Genomic DNA, 26,066 nt, shown 5'->3' on the forward strand with positions numbered 1-26,066 from the left:
CTCTACAGCTAAATCTCTGCTTCTCCCCCCAAACAGCTTGGGACACACAGCTTGTGTGTTCTGCACACTGATTGCTAAATATTAAGATACAGATATAAAAGGACCATTTTTAAAGACTAGGCTATTTTTAGGACTATTTTAAAGATCAGAGATGAATAATTAGAAAATGATTCTGTAACATTAATGGATGGAAACAAGCAAATGAATAAAAAATATTCTAGTTAACCCTGAATAAATGAATACCAAAATGAACTTTGAAGTTACTTTATTATAAAAAAATCCTTAAATGCAATGTTCCATAAAAAATATATACATGTTTTTATTTACACACTCTATTAACACTACTGATTTCAATTCAATTTTAAGGACAATTTTGAAAAGCATTCATGTTTTTTCTGAAAGTATTAGGAAAGACTATATACATAAACTTCCAAAAACAAATACCATGCTGAGGCACAGAAAGGAAAAAATCCATTTTATCTCTTGAAGTGGTTACAAAAGACCCTGGGCATAACACCTACCATTATAGGAAGCAGGGTTATTAGAGACCGTTCACTGTTACTGTTCACAAATCTAGATGGAAAGGTTCACATGTGACAGTGGTTTTTGTTTTTTATTAAAGACTCTGCAGTTTTCTGACCAAAAGTGACAGTGTCAAACAGGCTCTTTACACTTTTATCTAAACCATGACACTCCACTTGATTAATACCAAGAAGACACAATTTCTGAAATCATGATCTTTTCATGAAATCAAAGCAGAAAAACTTCAGGAAAAGCAGATCCTTCCAAGTTGGTGACCTTGGTTGATCTTATGAAAACTCTCTGGAATCTGCTGTAGGCCTATAACCAATCAAGGACTCTTTACCACCTTCATCTACAAGCAGATCCACTAACACATGGGGTTTGTCATAACCAAAGGAGGTGGTGGTGTTTCTCAGCGTTATGGACTCTCGTCCTTCTGTCTTTATTTCAGTTTTATTACTTGGGGGAAATTCTGAGTCAGAGCAGTTTTCTGATACCACAAGGCCACCATCAGAACCATTTCTGGAGTGATACACATTTAAAGTGATGTTGCAGGTTTCAGACTGGTTACTGCTTGCATGCATAGAATTTTCTCCCTTTACTGGGGTCAGAGAGCTACCAGGGGCCAAGTCAGAAATATTTTCTTCAGTCATCACCACTTCTGTTTCACTAGAAAGGTCTTCTCCATGCTCTGCTTTTCCTGGACTGTCCTCAGTATGCACGCTTGAAATTGTCCCTGGAGAGAGCTGCTCACTTCCTGCGGCAATTGGTTGGTAGGTGATGGGCGATATATATTTTGATTCAGATTTTGTCTCTGAAGAGGCACTTTTTACCACAGACAGCTAGGGGAAGAGAAATCAGTGATTAAAAATAATAAATTATTAAACTTAAGTGCTCATCCTCAAAAGAAAAATGGTCTAATGGTAATGGTTAACTAAATATACAACTGAATGGCATATTTAGGATAACAGTGTAATAGAATCTGATAGTTGCCTTTTCTTTCTTTTTAATGGAAATATATTAAGATCAAAAACAATATTTTAGAATTTTTAGAAAGTCACTATCTCACCAACCTATGTTGCTTTTTGTGTACTACCTTCGACACGTATGCATGTTACATTTGTAATAGGAGTACAGCTACTTATTTTATGTAGTATTTCATCATTTGTCTTCATAATTCTAATCTTCATGGGCTCAGTAATTTTACACTGATGGTTAAATAATTTCTCTAATACTAAGTATTAAGGTGTTCCAATTTTCACCATTTATAGAACATGCTGAAGTGAATATTTCTATACATCTTTATTATTTATGAAATTATCTTTTAAGAATTCTTAAGAGAGGAATTACTAAATCTAAGAGTGTGGCATGTTTAGGATGCTACTACTCTGTACACCCACTGTATGCTTACCCTCCCCTCAGGGCTATAATTACTTTTTGCCAGCATATACCAGTTTTATTACAAGGTACTAATGGATATTCAGGTTTATTTTTCCTTCTCTAGCGGGTGTAAAATAGCACGCTGCAAGGTTGGTTCGTGCTTAACTACTAGTAGTAAGAACATTATAATTCATAGGTGAATTGTCTACTAACTGTTGACAGTTCTTAACCCCGCTACTTAAAGATAATGTTTCCATAACACATTTAAATATGCCCTTTGCATATCACAGATATTTTGCCTGTCATATTTGATTTAAATAGTTATCATTCTGATACTTTTAAATGTTCTTTTCATCAGACAAAGACTTTTTTTTTTTTTTTTTTTTTTGCGGTACGCGGGCTTCTCACTGTTGTGGCCTCTCCCATTGTGGAGCACAGGCTCCGGACGCGCAGGCTCAGCGGCCATGGCTCACGGGCCCAGCCGCTCCATGGCATGTGGGATCTTCCCGGCGGCATGTGGGATCTTCCCGGATCGGGGCACGAACCCGTATCCCCTGCATCGGCAGGCAGATTCTCAACCACTGCGCCACCAGGGAAGCCCCAGACAAAGACTTTTAAATGTTAGGCATTAAAATGTCACACTTCTCGTTTAGACTCACTGTTGGGTCATCTTTCCTTCTACCCTCTAACCACCATGAAGAGTTTCTGTATTTACAGATTTTCAAAAGCCACGCTTTCCTGACACTGGGCCTTAGCACACACTGTCCCTTAGTACCTGGGTAAACTCCTATCTGTCCCTCAAGACTGTTCAGGCATCACTGTCTCTGGAAAAGCCATGACTAACCCTACCCTGCAGAAGTACAAGAAAAGAAGTCCTCACTGGCATGTACATAAACGTCTGTCTTTGAACCTATCACACTGGACAACCACTGAATACTTATCATTTTTCCCACTGGACTTTAAGCTCCTTAGCACTGTCTCACTGTGCCTTTGCCCCATGCATAAAAAAGCATAGTGCATAGTAAAAAATATGTGGCTTTGGATGTGTGGAAGACTCAGTTATTTATGATAGGTGACATGGTGAACATCATTCTACTTTAAAAAACAAATTTTAAGAATTATCGAAAATTTCAAATTAACATTTTAGTGTACATTTGACCCTTGAGCAATACAAGGGTTAAGGGCACTGAGCGCCTCTGGAGTCAAAAAATCCACATATGACTTTTGACTCTCCAAAAACTTTACTAATAGCCTGCTGTTGGCCAGAAGCCTTACCAATAACATAAATGGTCAATTCACACATATTCTGCATCTTATATTTATATCTACATCTATTTTATACATTCATAACATACCTAACTTTTTCTTAATTTTTTCAGTATTTCTCAACTACGTGGTTTGTCTGAGAGTTTTTTCAAATTCTCACAAATCTCAAAAAATTTCCAGCATATTCATTGAAAAAAATTCAAGTATAAGTGGACCCACACAGTTCAAATCTGTGTTGTTCAAGGGCCAACTGTATACAATTAAAGAAAAAATATTTAAATATATTACCAAGGACTTGGGTAACATGATGTTTTCTCTCTTAAATGGATTCATCTTCTTAACAAGACAACATACAACTACCAGGGCAAGTACTAGAAAGAGCAGTAAAGCAGCAACAATTGGAATCCAAACAGGATCTAAGAAAAGGGAAAAACCACAGATTAGAATTACAATGGAACACTGCTATATCCATCAGACAGTTATAGTCTTAGTGCTATTCTTCAACAGATTTACATAGCAGGTAATTAATATGGTCACAGTTTTAAAGAACACTGACACAGAAGTCAGGAGAGATGAGTAAAAAATTACATACCTGTCCTAGATATCAACATGATTCTTCCCAGCTTTGAGATCCTAAACTTTCTGCGACTACACTGTCATGATATGATGTGGCTAAAATAACTTTTTCATAACAATTTCCTTACAGCCCCAAATACAGAGTGTTTCTAGAGTTACGCTTTTCTCTCAGTTGAAGAGGCAAAAGAAAAAAATTTTAAATATATCTCTTTAGAAATAAATTCTGGCAATGTCTCTAACTCTTAAAATAATGTCGTCCCACCCTTCTGAATTCTTAAATTGTTATTCATTTAAAGATTACAAAAACTTATAAAAATACACAGGTGTGTACACACACACACACACACACACACACACACACACAGGAAAGTTGAACAGGAATAAAGTCCCCCGAATGAAAACCAGATACAACGAATAATATAAAATTGGGAAGATCTGTTTCAGAGCACAAACATCTATAATCACGGTTGTATATTTTTCTCTAATGCTGCTTTTTATTTTCACAGCACAATCTTCAAGATTTTTTTCCCCATAGTCTTCTCTTCCAAATTAACAGTACTTGGGACTTCCCTGGCGGTCCAGTGGTTAAGACTCCGCACTTCCACTGCAGAGGCGTGAGGCACGGGTTCGATCCCTGGTCGGGGAACTAAGATCCTATATGCCGTGTGGTACAGCCAAAAAAAAAAAAAACAACAAACAAACAAATCCAAAACCAAACAAACAAACCAAACAAACAAATTAACAGTACTCTACATATTGTGGTGGTGTTTGCCCTCCTTCATAGCATTTTATTACCTTTAATTTCTATTCTAATAATGACTCTGGAAGTCACTCAAATAAATGCCTCTATCAATCACACCTGTTACAGGAGGTGAAAAAAATTATTACAATAGGAAAAGATAAAATAACTCCATAAGAAACACTGGCACGTTGCTTAGAAGCACTGAGCAGGCAGGTAGGGGATGCTGCTTATGAGCCACGATGGTGCCATCGTGTGGACACAGTATCAGCCCAGTTTGTAACTCAGGATTTTTTTTTTTAAATAAATCTAGGGCATTTATATTATTTCAAATTTTATGCATTGATGAGGATTTTCTTCCTCCAAATAGTATAACACAAACTGGTATTAAATGCACTGCATTATTTTAAGTCACCTATTTGAAACCCTCATATAATGGCCTAAAAGTTTTTAGTATTAATTTTAGGTGTTTGGTCTGATTCTTCAGCCTAGATTTCCATTCTTCAAAAAGAAATTTGTACTGTGTCATTTTTTGTACACTTTTTTAACCTAGAAGGTATGTTCTAAAAACATCTGAACAATCAAAACAATTATATATACACCCAAAGACAATCACCAAAGCATGATTTATCAGCGAAAAATCTACAAGTAATCAAAAGTCCAAAAATTGAGGAACATTAAATAAATATGATCTTCATAATAAAATGTTCTAGAGATATTAAAAATAATATTAATAAAGTATGTAAAATAACATGGAAAAATATTTATAGCATATGCTTAGGGCAGTATACAAAGTTACATATACTACATAATATGATCAAGGTTACATAGCAAAAGAAAAAACAGGATGGAAAAAAACCACCAAACTGTGAGTAACTGAGTGTTTGTAACTTAGAACTACAGATAATTTTGTTTCCTTATAAATTATCTATAATGAACATTTAAATTTTGTACCATGAAAAAAAAGTCTAAATTTTTGTTAGGTACCTGCCAAATAAGAATGCCAGTTCTGAAGTTCTATCATATGCATCCCTCTCACACACACAGGAAATAATAAAATAAAAATAATGATTTTAAAATGTGTTATAAAATTGACGTACAATCCATCATTTAAACCAATCTACATTTATTTTTGGATGTTCATTTCCAATGCTTGTCCAGTTCACATATCACACAATTTTAGTCAATGAACATTGCGGCTTTTAGTTTTTAAACTTACTGTCCCCATAAAGAACATTTTAATGGATATATAACATCTTGTTATATTGGAGTAATAAACTAACTTATATTATTATGCATGATCCTGAAATGCAGACATTTATGCACATGGCTTTATGTTTTTGTTATATTTTTTCTTTCCTGGGTCAAAAGGTCATCACATGGCTTTCTAAATTGGTTGCTTTGTATCTCTTAATGCCTGAAAAATGGCCTTATTTTTAATTTAGAACTTCTCTGAAGAACGGAACTACTGAGTATTTTTTAAAAGAGCAGAGGTTTATTGAAATTACAAATTGCCTCTTTTTACATTACCCTATTTTAGTGATCACTCACTACATTTAGGAAAAAATGGCAAGAACTTACCTTCTGTGCTGTTATTATCAGAAACGGTAATACAAAGTTCTTCCGACTTCTCAGTTGTAACAGCCCACGTTTCTGAGACTCCTTCTGCTGAAACGCAGTACTCAGAATTCAGCGAGGACACAGGAATACTTAAGAAGCACTGAGTCTCATTACAATCATCTTCCTTCTTTATGTACATTTTATTTGTGGTCTGGAAAGAGGGAAAAAAACAATGAAAATGCATGACTCCTTTTAATTTGAAAAGAAAATATCATTCAATATGATGAATGTTGGGAACATGTCTGAAAATAGTGTTGATATCAAACAATAAGTCAATTTTTTACTTCAACATGGCATGGTGCTATATATCCATTAAAATGTTCTTTATAGAGATAATAAATTTAAAAATTAAAATAGAGATTATGAATTTAAAACTCAAATAGCAGTAATGTTCACTCTTAGTTGTCAAACCAACAAATGTTCATTAGTCCTATTCCTCTAGTGCTAGAAACTTAGCTGGTGAGAGAGAAAAGCATCTATCTCATGGTAAGAATAACACAGGTATTATACAAAGGCTGTAGGATCTCTTGGCAGTGACACAGAAGGGATTGAAGCAATCTCTGGGAGTTGATCATTCATTCAACCAGCCACACTGCATGGATCACTGTGCTAGGGCCTGAGAACACAAAGGTAGGGCAGTGGTGTCTGACCTCAAATAACTTATGATAGAGTGTGGAAGAGAGATAAGAAAGAAATGTAAGAGAGTCACAAGTACTCCTAGGGGACCACTCTATGGAACAAGGAACAACCAGACCACAGAAGAGGAAACAGTCCAGCTTGTCAGAAAAGATTTCGAAGGAGAGATGATATGCCAGCTGAATACTGAAGAACGGGCAGAAATTTTCCAAAGTAGAAAAGGTGGAGAAGGGCATTCTGTGAAAGAGCAGTGTACCTTCAGGCAACTAAGAACAGGAAGCAGTTCACCAAAGCACAAACGAAAATGAATTGGAAGGAACGGGAGACAGGTAGCTGGAAATGATGCAAGAGGCCAAATCATGAAGGCCTTGCAGGCCGTGCCATGGAAGAGGATCTAGATATTATTTTGTAGCCGATGGGGATTTGTTAAAGAGTTTTAAGCAGTGAAGTAATATGGTCAGATCTGCACTTTAGAAAGACAACTCAGCTAGCAACCAAAGTGATGTTTTAAAACCTAAATCAGATGTCATTTTTCTGCTTAAATCTTTCCAGAGGCACAATGTCTCACTGAGAATAAGAGTCCAATCCCTCCAAAGCCCTTAGAGAAGTGGCCCCCAGTGAACTCTCTGACCTCATCTGCCCCCACGCTCTAGCCAGCCTTGCTGCTCCCTTCACATGCCTGGTGCTATTGCCAGGCTCTGCCTGACACACTCTTCCCACATACATCCACAGAGTTCACCTCCTAACCTCCTCCAGCCCTGGCTCCAGTTAACACTTCCCAGTGAGGCCTGGCCGGCCTGCTGAAAACCACTACTGCCCAGCGCTCTTCTCTGCTGTGTTGTTCTCCACAGTACTTATCACTGGAGTTCTTTTGTCTGTACTGTTCACGGCTATCTCCTGGTGCCTAGAAGGCACCAGGCGTGTGCTTAACAAATATTGTTAAATAAAGGAATGGCAGTGCTGTGGAGAATGGATGGAACAGAAAAAGTCTAGTCAAAGTGTGGTCTGCACAGCAGTGCTAGAATGTAACCATGTCACACAGTAGTACTGCTGGTGTTTTCTTTCAAAAACAAAGATTCCAATTAGAGCTTCGTATTATTTCATATCACTACAAAACTACCAATGAGGAGGAAAAGATTAAAATTATCCTCATCTTACCAGTGGAGAAATGGAAAAACACACGTTAATATCCTAGATTAGGACCATGCTATTAAAAGAGGCAAAGAAAAACTTAAAATGTTTTCACATGGCCAGTGTTAAAGATCAATGCCAGTACTGATTCCCTGCAGCAGCATTCATATATTCCTTTTTTCTTAGTAAAACTTACGATCCATGAGTCTTGCCTGAATATTCATGAACATTCCACTTTCATTACACCACATATGGAAACAACTTATGCCAGCAACAGAAAAATTTCCATTTTGAAAAAGATGAAATAGAAACATACCTCACTTCCATTTATTCTCACAAACACATTGTACGTGAATGTATAACAAGTATTTTCATCATCGTATATGGCTTCGGGTTCGTTTTCATTTACAGTAATTAGAGGGTGAAATATATCAACAATGATTTGGTCTTCCTTCTTTGTGATAACCAGTTTAGGTGGTCCAATTTTCCCTGAGGGGACAAAAAAGAAGTAGAATTTGTACCAGCCTTGGAACTTCACAGTGTATTACATGTCACTACCAAAACTCAATCAACCTACTCTTTTTGTTCTTGTTGTTCTAAAGCAGGACCACATTTAAATCATTCCACAGATACCTAGAAGATATTTTAACTGTCCTTAGTGAATCTTGGTAAAAAGCCTTGACATAGTAGAAGCTCTATGAAGTTAGTTTTCCTTCATCTTTGCTTCTGTAGATTAAAAAACATTAAACAGAAAACAGAAAATGTTCTCTAAAAATCGTTTCAGAAAAGGCGTTTTAGTTATCTTTGAATCCTCACTGAAACTCTTTGTATTTCCAATGCCTATGGATACCTGGAATGAGGCTCTATAAAAGTTTGCTAAATACATTCAATTTTTATTATGAAAATCAGAACTAGATATTCACTGATTCCACAAATATTTACTATATGTCTTTGACGTCTGGAACCTTGTAGGTGAACCATTTACCTATTCTTCACGTATTTATTGCACACCTACTGTGCGCCAGGCAGGTCTGTCTTTACTCACCAATGTATCCTCAGGAACTAGCATACTTTCTGGCACATAGTATGCCCTTGAAAAATCTGTGTGGGAAAAGTCTGACATACAGATGGTATAATTGTCAGGTGACAAAAGCATGGACTCTGGGGAATAAAACTACTTCAAGGGCAAGTAGAGGAGGGGCCTGTAGAAGAGAAAAAAGTAGGCATGATCCAAAAAAGAAGGAGCAGAACCAAGGTGGGGGCTGAAGCTGAACTAGGATGAAGGCGATTATGGAACTCTAAAATTTTTAATGTATTAAATTGGTATTAAAATTCCCAAAGGCCTTGAGGAGTTAAGGTAGAGGGGAAGACAGAGAGCAGCTCTCACAGTCCTAGTGAACGCGACTAAGGGAGGAGTGACAGAGGACAGAGAGAGGAAGGGGTGCAGAGTCCAGACCCACACTTGCATGGGATGGAAGTGTCACAGCTTAGAAGGGGCAAAGTGAGGGGAGCCTCTTAACCCTATTTTGTGGGGCTTGGGAGAAGAGAAGACAGGAACTCCCTAAATTCCTCCAAATGTTTCTGGGGCATTCTGATAATTTTTAGCAACTGCTTATAAAAGCAAATATATACAGAAGACATGCATAAGATTGAAATTTAGACATGTATACATTCCACTCACCTTCTTTGCATAAAATAAATTCTCTTGACTGTGCATAGACTGATTCCTCTTGTCCAAGCCTGGCTTTAACTCTAGCCCAGAGAGGACTTGATGGGTCATCAATTATGGAAAAGATATTACAAGAATGATGGGAGGTATTGCAGGCATCAATCCATTGCCCATCCCTAAAATGAAGAAAAAGAAACACAAAGGTAATTTTTATTGTTAATACATAAACTTGAACCATCTCTGTCTGTGCTTTGCTTTCCATTCATAGCATGGAGCTGGTAGAAAGAGTTGAGTAAGAATAGGGTGGAGAAGCTAGACAAAGTAGGAAACCTTTACTCTTTGGTTAGAAGGTCTATAGTAAATTCATTTACAATAAAGAGGCTCAATTCAAAATAAGACCTGTACAAACCACATTCCACATGTAATTTTTAAAAATCTGTTCTTTAAACAAATCGATTTCATTGAGTCATTACTTAATTACAGAATCCAACATATTACAATCACTCCTAACACTTGTCAAAAAAATTTTTTAAATTTTTCTTTCTATTCAACAGTACATACACTATAGGAAGTAAGAGGACTTCACTGTTTTTAATACAGAACTGTCACCTTTATTTGTCATGCCATAAAATGTCAGAAGTTAGGGATACTCCTCTACTTCAATTCTGACAGGAAGAAGAACTAAATGGCAGGAAGTATTCTGAAAAGAACTAATTTGCATCCTTAATTTGCATTACTTCTGGAAGTCTATAAGCCGTTCAGGAAGTTGTGCCACATGGGAAGGAACAATGATGGAAGGAAACAGTCATGAAACGTGCAAGGACCTAGGCAAAAACAGAATGAAAAAGATAAAAGAGTGACACTCACCTATAGGTCATCACCTGTACAGTAAACACAGGGCTCCGTGGCATAACTGGGTAATCCCAAAACAGAACAGTATTCAAGTTATAGGCCTCAATTGTAAGATTGGTTGGTGTTGGCACTGTAAGATGGATGGATGTCAGAAACTAACATTAACATTAGAGAACCTCAATATAAGAAGCCAAATTAGCCAAATATGTACTTGAAGAAAAGAATTCACCAGAACAGATAATAAATGTATTTAAATTAAGGTATTTCTAAAAATTAATTTTATTAAAAAATGTATAGAAGTGTTTGAATTCATTTTAAATTACTGAAACAACATTGTAATGCAAGGGGAACACAAATATAGTATGAGCAATAAATTCCTAGAATGTTTGAGGAGTTTTTATAAATAACTGCACTGCCTGTTGCAATAATAATCCTCAACTCATTTAATCACTAGAATTTTCTATATTTGATACCACAGACTGTATTCAATGTCTAGAGAAGAACTGGCTACAAGAGGGATGGTCAATTTCACTCTAAAATACTACCTGGGCTCTCAACCCTCCACCCAGGACTATTACACACTTTTACTACCTTTTCTCTAGCACAGGAATAGATGCCTAACGATTGCTTGACGGAGCCATCAAGCATTCCAGTTTCATCAACATTTTGCTCTCTGAGGTGTGCATGGCTTTTTTCAAAACATAACCTATATTTCTTCCTGCTTTTGCTCTTCTAAACCAATTAAGAAAACGTTTGTTGAGAAGACATGAAAGTGTCACACAAGAGAACAGGCAGAAGTCATTTTACCATCTTATAATCAAACACTACCATGACCATAATCTAGTTACTAAAAGCAGCTATTTTTTCCCCTGCTCAGTGTAAAAGGTTATTGTCCAGCACCCCTTAAAAAATTGAACACACACACATCTCCTCCCTTCCTCTCTCTCTCCCTCTTTCTTTCCCTCCTTTCCTTCCCTTCTTCACGAATGAACATGAAGGTATAGACAGAGTTCGCAATATGACCTGGAATTTAAGCTTATTCAATTCGATCTATCTGGAAAACGCCACTAAACATGATGTGCTTATACAAATAAAATAAATAAATGAATAGCAATGTGGTCAGGTACAGTGGCTTCCAAACATAACTTATCATCCTAAAAAATTCAAAGAGAGCCAAAAGTTTATACTTTTTTAAAGTATCCCAGATGATAATGATGATCACTTATGTTTACACTTAGTAGACTGCTCTAATAAGAAAAATATTCCCTGGGTTGGCTATTAAGAAATCTGGGTTCTTTCCTTGCTATACTACTAAAGAGTTACTTCAGAATTCCTCACCTGTCACGTGAGGTGTTAATTTCACACACATAGGCTATTTGCTTACTGTTGAAGAAAACACCTACTATGTTTTTCCCAAAGTAAAAATTCCAATATTTGAACCCGAACTGGTACATTGTCTTAATTTACAACTATTTAGCACCTGTATTATCGTTTCAAAGCAGAACATGTATCAAGAGTTATATGGACTAAAGGACAATTCGATTCTACTACCATTTTTTTCCTTTTTTCTGATTATTTTTTCCTTTCTATCAGTGGTTCTCCACAAGGGGTGATTTTGTCCCCCATGGACATCTGGCACTGTTGGAGACATTTCTGGTTCTCCTAACTGGGTGTTAGTGGTGGGGTGCTACTGGCACCTAAAGGATAGAGACTAGGGATCCTGCTGATATCGGATAATGCACAGGATAGCTTTCCACATTCTGGCAGTCCAAAATGCCACGAGTGCCAAACACTGAGAAACGCTGCTTTATTATAATTTTAGGAATCTTTTTTATTTAGGAGGAAAAACTAATTTAAAAACAGAATGCAATAAGAAATCATCTCACACCAGTCAGAATGGCCATCACCAAAAAATCTACAAACAATAAATGCTGGAGAGGGTGTGGAGAAAGGGGAAGCTTCTTGCACTGTTGGTGGAAATGTAAATGGGTGCAGCCACTGTGGAGAACAGTAAGAAGATTCCTCAAAAAACTAAAAACAGAGCTACCATATGATCCAACAATTCCACTCCTTGGTATATATCTGAAGAAAATGAAAACACTAACTTGAAAAGATACATGCACCCCAATGTTCATAGCATCATTATTTACAATAGCCAAGATATGGAAGTAACTCATGTGCCCATCAGTGGATAAATGGATAAAGAAGATATGGTGTATATATACACAATGGAATACTACTCAGTCATAAAAAGAACGAATGAAATCTTGCCATTTGCAATAACATGGATGGACCTAGACGGTATTATACTTAGTGAAATGAGTCAGAGAAAGACAAATACTGTATGTTATCACTTATATGTGCAATCTAAAAACAAATGGCAGACTATAACAAAACAGAAACAGGCTCGTAGATATAGAGAACAAACCAGTGATTACCAGCGGGGGCGGGGGGAGGGGCAAGATAGGAGTAGGGGATTAAGAGGCATAAACTATGTCTAAAATAAGTAAGCTACAAGAATATACTGTACAACACAAGGAAGATAGCCAATATTCTATAATAACTTTAAATGGAGTAAAATCTATAAAAATACTGAATCACTATGTTATACACTTGACGCTAATATATTGTAAATTATACTCCAATAAAATAAATAAATAAATAGATAAATAAAACAGAATTTTTTTGATAAACCAGTACATTTTATGTTTCCCGCTCAGCGAATAGCTTTGGTTACTGTTGAAATGTCTAACTTCCGTATGACTCACCAAAGCAGCAAAACAATTTTTGCCTAAAGGTTGAGATTATGAAGTTGGAAGGATGTCTCAGATTCAAGTACTCAGTAAGCACAACATGCCCTTTGATCTGCAGCCAGTGATCAGATATCTACCATTTTCCTACTTACTCTTTCTTTCTGGAATACTGTTGATGGTTGCTGGTACTTATCATCTTTGGTTCTCTAAGCAATTTCCTTGCAGGTGAGTCAGGAAGCACTGGTCTTGCCAGATTCAGCCCTGGTTTTGGTGGAGTTCCCATGGTCATACACAGCAGGGTAGACTAAGGTCTCCCTAACAGGGTTCCTTTTTCTATGGTGTGTTCACACCTCAACTTCAGAACAACCATCTCAAACAGCTTACATTCTATGGTTGAGGAGGAAATTAAGGCACCCCTCTCCAGGTTCAATTCAACATTGATATCAAATAATAATCACACATACAAATATAATTTTGCAACAAGATAAGAAAGAGAGGTACCTGATGTTAAGCAAACTCATAATGAATCAGAACTTCCCTCAGAAGCCATTTCTTAATTTTAGCATCTTTTGCTTCTCTCATGGCTGAGAATTTACAAACCATCAGGCCCTGGTTTCTTTTTGTTTAACAGTCCTTCCCTCGATTACTCTCTCTAATCTTATATTTTACAAGAAACAAGAAGAAACCACGTGGCACCTGCAATCTGCTTGGAAACCTCCTTCACTAGGCCACTGGGCTCACCAGGTACATTTCCTACTTTCCCTGCTACTGAAGGTGATGGTGTTGCTAAGCTTCCTGCCACTGTGTAACAAGGATCCTCTTTCTCATTTCCAGTGAAGTTCTTCACTTCCTTTTAAGCCTCCTTTAAAAAAATTATTCCCAATAGGAATGACATTTTAACTGTATGTACTCAATCTGAGATTAATTTCTGCATTTGAGGAAAAGGCATATAGAAATCAATCTGTATTCTAGAATATCAAATAAAGTGCATTTAAATTTAAGAGGTTACTGAATCATACATTATAAAATACAAACAGCAATAGACTTGTGCTACATTAGATTAGTTTTTCGTGTGAGTCAGGTGATATTTCCCATAATTTAAGTAAAAGCTTGACATGGTTAGACTAGGATAAGGACTTAAACCATAGCTTCCAAAGCAATCAAGACAGGTGGTAGGAGAAGAGGTTTCAACGGAACTAGCAAACAGAAATTACTACTAGATTATAGGAGAAACTTTTGAATATTGACACCAAAGGATGTAACCTGTGGTTTTAACGCTACCAGAAGAGAAACCATGCGGTTATTAGACATCTGCCTTTGTCATCTTTGCTAAAATCTCATGATAAATTGACATGAGTAACTCGTTTTCTTAAGTTTCAGAATTTTATAACCTAAAGTTTACATGGCTTCATATTCAGATAAATAATTGAGGCTTACAGCAAACTTCTATTCATAAAAAATTTACCCTATGTCAATAAAAATATATGTAGAAATAGAGTGTGGGGTTAAAGGAAAGAGTCTACTAGAGGATTTCATTAAGTAGAATAATCTTGCAGATTTCCCTAGCTCTTAAAATGCCGACAGTTTTCTGTAACACGTGTTGTTTTTGGAAATGGTTCAGAGTTATTTGGAGCATTGTATCTGCATCCTATCCAGAGTGAACTTTAGCTCTTTTAAGATCTGCTTCCCAGAACTCCTCTAGGAACTAGCAGCTGAGGATTAAACAAAACCAAACAAAGGAGAGAAGAATCACTTTTCACAACATTCTAAGTACAATGCAGACAAAAAGGAGAGTTCTGGTTACAACTAACTGTTTCCTGGTGATAAATATGAAAAAAGACCAAGGCAGAGAACAGAAAAGACATATGAAGATCAGCAAGTGGTGAAGCAGTGCCGCTAGATGCGGCAGTGGAGATGTCACGGAAGCCCCCGAACCAGCAGCCAGAACAGCTCTGTAGTAATTACTGGGGAAGGCAGCAGAAGGGGAAGCAAACAGCTACAGACATCTCCAGGTTTCCTCTGCATGGACGGTGACAGAAGCATGGGCTGCCTCCTGTGCTCCATCCCATAATCACCAAAAGTATCTGTGCCTCTACTGGAAGAGGCACAGTCTCAGTAGTTCACCGATTTTTACATAATAGCATTCGAAGACTAAATAAAAGATGCATGCATCTAAGGCCAAACAGAGCTCTGTACTCTGTAGACACCATGTGACTATGTGCTCACCAACCTCTCTATGGGAAGGACAAACTGAGAAGCATGAAGAAGTAAGGATACACGGGCCAGTAATTAAATCGTTTTGGAGGATTCTAGGTCATCTGACACTACAACTCAAAAACAAACACTCTAAATTAAAGCACCCAGACCCTTTACTGAATGAACAACTCTCAGAGAAAAGAGCTAACAACTTCCTCATGTTAAAGATGAGGGGCCATGGACGTTTTCACAAAGGTCTCTTCTTATACTGCAAAATGAGAAATGGCATGAGAAATCCAGGCAGAAAAAGTGAAAAACATCAAATCCGGACTTTGGCATCTTTTTCAGATATATTTAGGATTATGATCTATCTACTGAATGGTTTTATAGTGCTGATAAAATAACTTTTTCTTAATGCTTTCCAACTTTTTCTCTTAGCAAGTAGCAGCGTCCTCTAGATTTAAGATGAATAAAGACATTTAAGAATTCTTGCACATGGTGTTTCAAGCATTCATAGAAGTTTTAAAACTGAAACATATCAATATTTGGGGGCTTTGAAATGAATCATATCCATCACTTTGTGAAACTAATGGAAAAACGGTCCTTTTTCTACTTCCTTCTGTTATTTCCTTGTACCTTCAGAAAAAGAGTACCAGAACTAAGGGTTCATGTGAGGACATCTAAAATATTTCAGGACCATTTCACCTTCCATATGATAGCTCCTTAGCCGGGTCAAGACCCCTAGTATCCCTGCAGTCTTCTCTTCCTCCTGTCTGTCTTCACGTTTTACCATTCACTCTCTCTTTCTTAAATGTGGGCCCAGAAGTAATGCACCTGATGTGAATGAAATACTTTTCCTCCTTTTTTTTTTTGAAGAGATGGGCATATCAAAGAGTGGCTTACGCTGAACCCGTAATTAACTAAAATCCCCCCAGATCTTTCACTCAAATCACCAAGTTAGGGCTTACCCAAAAAACTTCTCCCCAGCCACTTTCCTGATCTGAAATGCAGGGTTCTATTATTGTTCCTGTTTATTCAATTTCATCTAGTTGGGTTGCTTGGCATGCCAATAAATTCTAATTGAACCAGATCCACCCAGTCCCTGAGAGAAGTCATTTCTCAAGACTAACTCCCTTTTGGACTAATTCATTCTAAGTTGAGAAATAGTTTAGGAACTGAAAAAACTAAAGAGGCCTTTTCAGTCTATGAAGAACAGGAAATAGGTGGAAGGAGTCAGCTGCTGAGCTTACTTTAAATTTTTCATATTGATCTGGATGAGTTTTTTTTTTTTTTTGCGGTATGCGGGCCTCTCACTGTTGTGGCCTCTCCCGTTGTGGAGCACAGGCTCCGGACGCGCAGGCTCAGCAGCCATGGCTCACGGGCCGTGGGATCTTCCCAGACTGGGGCACAAACCCGTGTCCCCTGCATCGGCAGGCGGACTCTCAACCACTGCGCCACCAGGGAAGCCCTGGATGAGTTTTTTTAAAAGCTGACACAATTTCTCATTCATAACTAAATCAATTTAATATTTAAAAATATATTTGTGAAAATAATGATGCACATAATTGAACAATAGTCACCAACATATATTAAACATTTACTACATGACAAGCTACGAGCTCAACTTTGTTACGCATTATCTCAGTTAAGCACCAAAACCATCCTAGGAGGGAGGTAATATTTATCAAAAAGAGAAAAAAGGCTTAGAGAAGCTACTTAAAGACTTGACAGTGTGTAAAGTTTTGTTGTTTTTAATTAACAAAAGCTGCTTAAGCATCATTTCTATGATAGTTTAATAAAAGATGGGGAAAATAATCTCCATATATAAATAGGAACTGGAGATAACTGTTTCCTGATGACATCACAAGCATTTGCTTCAAGTAATTTTGCCTGATTTATCATACCATCACATCACATGACAGCACTGCAAAATCTGAACAATGTATTAAATTAAATTATTTATTTAGAATGGACATGATTGAAATGGATATCTATTGAATAGTATTGGGATAATCTGAAATACACTCCCTTAATAAGAAAATTACAAGTAAACTCATTCCTTCTTGTCAGGAACTCTCTTAATTCTGGTACGTCTTTCATTCTGATTCTTTGTCCAATTAAAATGGAAACATAAATTATCCATTTAGCTTATACAAAAATTGCGCTATTACTGTCAAATTGTATAAGACAGCTCTTTAAAGGGGTTATTTTTGTCTTCAATTCTTTAGGGTTTCTTTTATATAGAAGCAAAAGGTGGATCTTTCAAAAATCCATACAAACCATGAATCAGAATAAAATGAAAAAACTATTATTAATACCCTCTTCAATAAATATAATTGAAATGCACAGATTTAAGTATTTTGAATCTCTGAAAAACATACAGATTCCAAAGAAAATAATGAAAAATTTCAACACACCCAGAGCATTACCTAAAGTTAGAGAATGAAGAGTTGATAAGCAAGTGGAGAAGGCAAGTTAAGAGCCCCACTGCTGTGCTAAACCAGTATGCTCTTCAGATGATACCCAGAGTGGAAAAACAAACGGGAAGAAGGTGGCTGACACCTGTGTTTATAAAATGCTGAAGTACAGAAGCCACAGAAGATCTTCCTGTGGGGGGAAAGCAGGCAATCCTACTCCCAGGGCCGGCTTCAAGGACATACGAATTGTGTAGTCACGAGGGGCCCCATGCTCAGGAGGGCTCTGTACTCAGAAGGAAGGGCCGTGCACTTGGTTTAATGCTCTGCCCTAGCCAGGAACTTCGGTCACCCTCTTCCTCTCTTCCCACATCCAGTGAATCACCAAGTTATGCTGAGTCTGTCTTCTAATTTCTTCTTCTCCATTTAAACTGCCTCCTCCCAGACTTGAGCAGCAGTCTCCTAAGTGACCTCCCTCCTTTGAGTCTACCGCCAAACTATTTTGTAAGATGAATGGTCTTTCTAAGTGGCCTATCTGATCCTGCATGAAACCATTTATCTCCTTAAAATAACCCCACGGCTGTCCACTGACTTGAGCAAGGGAGAGCGAGCCTATTATTTTGTTGGCTCAGCACCTGTACTTCCTTCAGGAACATTATTGCTCTTCTTCTGGGAAGTCTCCTACTGTCACCACCTGTAACAATATCCTTCCCATGCAAGCTGGCGTCTGACCCAAGCTAGGCAAATCAGAGCCTTCTTCCAGGATCCTGTTATGGTGGAGGAAGCTGCAAGATGTCAAAACCCAAGAGTTGTCAACATCCATGATTTCTGCCAAATCGAGAAGACTGCCAACACTGAGTCAGCAGTAAGAAATGGAGGGTCTGGGCACTTTTGAGTTCCAGGTTCAACTTCCTGAGGCCCAGCTGGCATCTGTACCTTTCTGTTCAACTCTCACTTGGATTCTCTGAGCCAATAAATTCCTTTTTTTGTCTGTGAGAGCCAAAGCTGTGTTTCTGTCCTTTGCTGTTACACATGACAAGGCACTTCATTAACTGGTTCCTACCTCTCCACATATCCTTTCTCCCCTTATATCCTCACACACGTACTGTACAATAAAATGCTTAAATTATTCCACTAGTTCAACCTGCTGTTTCACAGCCCTTCCTCTGCACACACAAGTCTCTCTCCACCTCCAGTTCCAACTCTGGGGTCATCTTCTTTGTGAAGTCTTTCCTGATTCCCCTGCTCAGAGGCAGACACCCATATCTTGCTTTCCAGTAACCTATGTGTAAGTTCAATATCTTATCACAAAGGATTGCAACTGCCCTTGTGGATGACTAATGCCCTAGGTAATGGCAGAGTGCAGAGTCAAGAACTTGGACTCTGGAACCCAACTGCCAAGCCCCCCAGTGAATAGCAGCAACTTGGCTAGACCTCTCTGTGCCTCAGTTTCTCATCCATATTTGGAGATACAACAGCACCTACTTTATAGGACTTGTGGGAAATGGTGTGATAAGAACTTAAAATAGTGCCTGATAACTGTTAGCTATAAAATCACGATCCTTGAAGGCAGAAACTAAATAATTCCCATTTTTGTATTCCCAACACCTGGCACAATTTCTTTTTCAAGGAATGATATTTGTTTGCTTGAGTTCTAAACAGCAAGCCAAAGGAGAGCTGGATATGAATGGAGCACATCTAACAAGTTTCACTGAGGAAGTCATAACACAGAGGTGCAGACCCAGAGTTTGCCAAGGGTAAAGGAGGCTGGGTCTCCCTGACCCCTTCCAGGCAGCTGCTACCTGCCTGCACAGAGGAGACACTCAAGACTGTCCGGTTTTCTGAAAATCTAGGTTTATCCCTTTTGCAGAAAAACTACTGATTTCACTGGAGCTCTTAATTATCATTATACCTAGCTTTAGAAAAAACATGTTCTTATCATGTTTCCTGGGAAACATCAAAAAGCAGGCGGAGATAAACGAGGAACTAGGCTATGCGAGGAGACCTTACTGTCTGACAAATGGGCTCATGAGTGCACGCACTGGACCACCTCCAGACTTACACGTAAGAGGCGGTTACTGCCTTTTCACAATTCTCAGCTGGCGAAAGAACTTCTAAGGATTCGGGGCCTACCTTACGAATATGTAAGTCATGAGCTGTGGCCACAGTGTACAACTGCTGACCAGGGAACTCACTTATTTAAAAATTAAGAGAACGTGTTTTGTTGTTTTGGTAACCACGGAAGGGGCCGGAGAAAGCGAAGGGAAGGCTGCAAACCGCGGAAACCCTGCGTCGCCTTCCCGGTGGCCGCCCCCTTAGGACCCGAAGCCACCGGGCATCAAAGACAAATGCGAGAGTCGAGGACAAATGCGGACGCGGCTCCTCAGCGCGGGGGAGGGTTCCTGGCCGGTGGGGTTCCCTCTCTCCCCTCCCGTCCCCACCCGGTCGCGGCGCTGCCGCGAGCGACAATACCTGAGGACAGCTTCTGATCCGCGGCGCCCATCTCAGCCCAGCTTCCGGCCTGCACGGTAAGGACGAGGAGAAGGAAGAGAGCCATGCTGCTCCGGACCGACTCCGGTGCTGCCCAGAATTGCGGGAGGCCCCCGGCGCGGCCCTCGGGCCTAGGCTGGCGTCATTTCCTCCACCGCAGACCATCCCGCCAGCGGGAGGCGGAGCGTGGACGGGAAAGTGGGGCGCGGACAGCAAAGCCGCCACCAGGACTGGCAGGCCGGCCTGGACGGGAGGCGGGGCCAGAGTGGGGGAGGCGGGCCCGGGGCGTGAGGGCGGGGCCCGGGGCGCGGAGGCGGGGCCGGGGCGTGGAGTTAGGCCTGAGCGTGGTAGTTAGGACGTGCGGGGTGGCTGAGGTGCGCGGGGTGGTGGAGGTGCCCGGGGAAGCGGGGCCTGGGAGGGGAGGAGGACTACAACGCGAAGGCCGCCTCTGTGGTAGCTCGGCGTTAGGGGCACGACAGTCTGTGGTCGCGACCTTGGCTCGCAGGTTTGTGAGTAACTTGGGTCCAAAGGTCATGTTCTTTAAGCTTTGCATGACCTTCCGTGATGCATCTTCCTCTTTTTGCAGTGTTCTGGACTTGCAGAACTTTGCCCTAGGCCACAACCCAGCACAATGCTTACTTTATCTTATATAAGACTTCGGCATCAATGCGTCAGGGAACTTAGATTTTAGGGCAGAAATAGCCCTTACATGCCTTCTCTAATCCCTGCATTTGTAGCTGAGGAACCCGAAGCTTCGCGGGTGAAATGGTTTGTGCAAACTTGCATAGCCCAAATAGAATTGGCTCGGCCATGAACTACTTTATTCTTGGAGGAAAAATAACTTGCATTACCTTTTCAGCAATTAAATATCAAATAGCGATTTATTAAGCAGCCTCTCATCATGAGATCTTTCCTCTCTGACCACATCTCCTATTACTCTGCATCATCTCACCTATTCTACTCGAGGCGCATTGGCCTCTGCCCTTACTAGAACACTCCAGGCTTGTGCTCAGGTGTGCACATGGCTAACTACCGAACCTACTTCAAGTCTCTGCTTATTATGGCCTTCTGCAAAAATTTGAAATTGCAGCCCACCTTCCCGTCCTCTTTACACTGCCCTACTGTTTATTTCGTGGCACTTAACCTTCTCTCACACTCTATGATATGCATATTGATTTTATTTTTCTCCCCCTTCTAGAATGTAAGCTTTGTAGGGCTGAAATCTTTGGCACTCATTTAGTATTTGTTGGATGAAAGAAGGCATGATTACACTAGCATTAAGTAAAAATTTTAGAGAAAAACCTTATGAAGATGCTGTACAAAATAGAGGCTTTATTTATATTATTTATATGAAAAATATTCATTTATTTGTATGAATAAATATTAATTTTACTTATATGAATAAATCCCTTAGCTCAGTATTTCTGAAAATCAATGTGAACCACCTGGGTTCTTGTTAAAATGCAGTTTGGATTTCGTTGTTCTGATTCAGGTTGGGCCTTGAGGGTGCATTTGTAACAAAATTCACAAAGAGTGCCAATGCCACTGGCACTAAGGCCACACTTTGCATAGTAAGGCTTTAACTCAACTAGACTAAGTTTTGGGAAATATTTCATTTCATGTATTTGTGATGTCCGCTCTCTTAGTCTGTTTGGGTTGCTATAACAAAATACCACAAACTCAGTAGCTTATAGACAACGGAATTGTATTTCTCACAGTCTGGAGACTAGAAGTCCGAGAACAGAGAGCCAGCATGGTCGGGTGAGGGCTACTCTTCTGGCTAGCAAGCTTCTAGTTATTTCCTGGCATGACAGAAGAAGGAAGGATCTCTCTTTTATAAAGCACTAATCCCATTCATGAGGGTTCCACTCTCATGATTCAAGCATCTCCCAAAGGCCACACCACCTAATATCATCACCTTTGGGAGTTAGAATTTCAACATATGAATTTTGGAGGCACACAAACATTCAGATCATAGCACTCACTATATAAAAGTCACCTTCTAATCATTGCAAGGATACAAGGATAAGTAAGAAATGATCGTTGCTGTTTGGGAGTTTATGGAGCATAACATTCAAATCAATTGAATATAACATTCAGTTTAGTTCAGTAAATATCTTCGTAGCAGACATCACAGGTTGGATTACCCACGAAGTAGACTCTTGGGGGAGATTGATGTGCAAGACATGCTCTTGTATGCTCTTGGGATCGATTCCTGTCAAAGGGAGGTGGAAGGAACAGGATTGAGCAGAAGATGATCTATAATGCTATCCTAACAAAGGCCCCAGCTGACCCCTTGGAGCCAGGATGGCCTTCTAGAGGTATCTTTGAATTGGCACGAGTGGCTTTACCTTCAACTCCCAGCATTGATTAGTCATTGGATACAAACCACCCAGAGAGGGGACATGATTTGGGGTTGCCTGTTTCTTTAAGTAAGGCATTCTCCAACGAGTACTGGCAGCCTAGGGTGTCTGCCAGTAGCACTCCCAGCAGCAGGGCAAGGATGGAGCTAAATCTCCTAGTCCTGGGCAGAGCTTCACAATCAGCATCCGTTGGCGGCACTGTGCTAGTCGCTTGGAGACTAAAGATATTTATTAATTCACTAAATATTATTGAGTGCCACTGTGTGTATCCAACACTGCTCCACACTGAGGTGTAGACCTGAGCAAGACCGACATGGCCCCTGCCCTAATGGAGCTTACAGTCTACTGAGGGATTAAGCAGATGTTAATCAAGCTATTATAAGTACTGAACTTATAACTATTAACAGGGAGAGTCGTGGATTTACAGGAGCATAAACAGGAACTTAGTCTAAGTTTTAAGGCAATTCTTTCTTTAGGCGGTTACAATTACGTTAGGACCTGAAGGATAAAAGAGGATTAGCCTGAATAAAGCTGGGGGAAGGGAGAATCACAGAGAGGTAAGAGGAAGATGAGTAAAATAATTTAAAAATCCAATAAATAAATCTTATATAGTCACACAGAAGGCGAATGAACAGTGCCAGTTCCCTTGGTAAACATCTAATGCCTAATGGCCAGAGAGTATCCAAGTATACGTTGGTCCCCACTATATCCTCTGGTGAGTTTTTAAATCCAAAAAAACCCAGTGTGGGCTATGGGGTGGGTAAATCCAGGGCCAAGTGTAAAGAGTAGTGCTGCTCAGGAGCAAAGCTGCGTTTTGTAGGCCACGTTCAACATGGCCTAGAGGAAGTTAAATAAAGGCCAAATAAAATAATTTAAGAAATTAAAACTATGTTGTAATAGGAGCAGAGACTGGGTGTACAGCACAAACCACACTTTGACTCCTGGCCCCGAGCATTTCCTTCCCTTTTTCTCTAGAGCAGAAATGTCTGCCGCTTTCCCTGTAAAGGAAACAGATTGAAAAGTTTGTGGCTAAAGCATTTATTTTTTCTTTTTAAAATAAATTTATTTATTTTTTATTTTTATTTTTGGCTGTGTTGGGTCTTTGTTGCTGTGCGCGGGCTTTCTCTAGTTGCAGCGAGCGGGACTACTCTTCATCGTGGTGCGTGGGCTTCTCATTGCGGTGGCTTCTCCTGTTGCGGAGCGCGGGCTCTAGGCACGTGGGCTTCAGTAGTTGTGGCATGCGGGCTCAGTAGTTGTTGCATGCAAGCTCTAGAGCACAGGCTCAGTAGTTATGGCGCATGGGCTTAGTTGCTTCGCAGCATGTGGGATCTTCCCGGGCCAGGGCTCGAACCTGTGTCCCCTGCATTGGCAGGCGGATTCTTAACCACTGCTCCACCAGGGAAGCCCCTGTGGCTAAAGCATTTAGTTCTGAATTCTGATTGTTCTATAAATTAAAGCCGATACTCCCCTACCTTCTCACACTCTACCCTTGCCTCCACACTGCCCCTTACTTAACTACGTTTTAGCCATTATGTATCCACAAACACATACGCACTGAAATTGTGGTGATTATTACAAAGAGAAGAGCAGGATTATTGGAGCATACATTCTCTCTCTCTTCCACTAGAAAGTAAGCTCCTTATTTTCTTCACTGCCATATCCCCTGCACCAGGGTAAGTGCCTATAATTCCATTAATATTTATTGAATAAATGTATGAATGGACAAAGCAAGCTTGTGAACAAAGCAAGCTTGTGGGAATGTAGCAGGTATAGTTAAACTTATGGTCGATCAAGCTATAATTGATCACTGATGAGAATTCAGCCATGTTTGGATATCATACTGGTACCAAACCAAGTACTATCTGTTCTTGCCCTGCACACAGCCCCCTTTTGAGGAGAGCTCTCATGCTGACGTCTGATCATATCAGATCAAACCCCTGACTCAAAGGCAGTTATCCATAGACTGCAGAGTCTTCTAGTAGATGGCTTGTTTTGGAGCACTGCCTAAGATCAATGCCACATGCTAGATTATGACTGTGGCAGGCATTGTTCATTGACTGACTGCTAATAACCTTTCTCCTTGCTTCCTTCCCACTATAGAGTCTATAAAGGCTCAATAGTCACTTTCCCAAGCTTCATGGCAGCTGCATAGTCATATGACATAGTTCCGGTCAACAGGGCCTAAGCAGAAGTCTGTGAGCACGTGTGTGTGTGTGTGTGTGTGAGAGAGAGAGAGAGAGAGAGAGAGAGAGAGAGATGCAACAAGAGAGCTTGCTGGCTTTGACCCTTCTCTAATCTTCCTGCCTTAAAAGTAGGCACATGATGCCTGGATCTGCAGCTGCTATCTTGCAACCATGAGGAAACACGATTAAGGATGAAAAACCAACAGCTAAAAATGGAAGAATAGAAAAATAGAAAACCTGAGATACTGAAGTTAGCATTGAGCAGCTGAACCAATATCTGCAATCACCTACCTCTGGACTCTTTGTCATAGGAGGAAAAATAAAGCCCTATTGATTCAAGCCATTGCCAGTTTGGTTTTCTGTTAATTAAGTTGACATTTTTTCACACTCAATGTCAGACCAACCTAAACAAATTCTCTTTCAGAGAGCTGGGATGTAAACCTCAATGGAAGGAAGGTTGGCTGAGGGGGGCAGGGATGGGGAGGGAAGAAAGAAAAAAGAAGAAACAAGAAACTCAGGAACAGAACGTAGAACACTAGAATAGTAGGCAAAGAAGATCCCTTGTTGAGGGGAGAACAAGAGGCCCAAGTCTTGGAGCTGCAGCAGCAGCCAGAGGCTTCAGAGCACTGCTGTGTACCCTGAAGAGTGCTCCCCCAGTATGCTCCCTAAGGACCAGCTTCAATGGTGATTTTTTCCTCTTTTGACTTTCCCATACATTTGCACCAAAATTCCTTGTCACTAAAGGTAATCAGAGTGTCTCTGTCCCTTGCAACTAAAAGAACCCACCTAACATAATTTCCAGCCATGTGTGGTCAGTTCCATAAAGGACAGCTATCGTGTTCTTTTAGAAAACTTTTCTCAATATCACACAAAACACAGGGCTGGATAAACTGTTGCTGAGCAGGATCGAAGCAATGTAAAGAGGCATGCAACTTGTCTGCAGTGCTTCGCACTTCCTCTTTCAGAGCTTCTTCCTCTCAAAGTGCTTTCCCACATCACACCAATGCCCTCTTGCTGCTTTTCAGCGACTGGGAGTCCTCCTTTGAGAATACCTAGAACTGCCCTGGGTCACAAGGCTTCAGCTTAAGGTTTCTGTCCACCTTAATCTTTGATCAACATTTAGATAAATGGTTCTGTAATCTGCAGGCAGATGCTTTTAGCTGGCTCTGAGTAAAGATGAATAAACAGATTAATTTATAGATATCAGCATTTTGAAAGCCATTTTTGGGTTAATACTCCTACATATTTTAGCATTATAACTTTCTAACTAGCACAG

At 39.7% G+C, this 26,066-nt stretch overlaps 1 protein-coding gene across 1 annotated transcript; it reads right to left on the reverse strand.

The window, feature by feature from the left end:
- Window positions 1–248: 248 nt before the first annotated feature.
- Window positions 249–20,409, reverse strand: IFNGR1 (interferon gamma receptor 1; the record flags this gene model as incomplete). Its single annotated transcript, XM_082669228.1, is given in 8 exon segments — window positions 249–1,364; window positions 3,457–3,584; window positions 6,065–6,254; window positions 8,187–8,359; window positions 9,552–9,715; window positions 10,407–10,521; window positions 20,227–20,382; window positions 20,385–20,409. Coding segments are annotated over 8 exon segments (1,506 nt in total). The 3' UTR covers window positions 249–809.
- Window positions 20,410–26,066: the final 5,657 nt, after the last annotated feature.

This window comes from Grampus griseus (genome assembly GCF_964374135.1).
Source record: "Grampus griseus genome assembly, chromosome: 13".
Classification (NCBI taxonomy): Eukaryota; Metazoa; Chordata; class Mammalia; order Artiodactyla; family Delphinidae; genus Grampus; species Grampus griseus.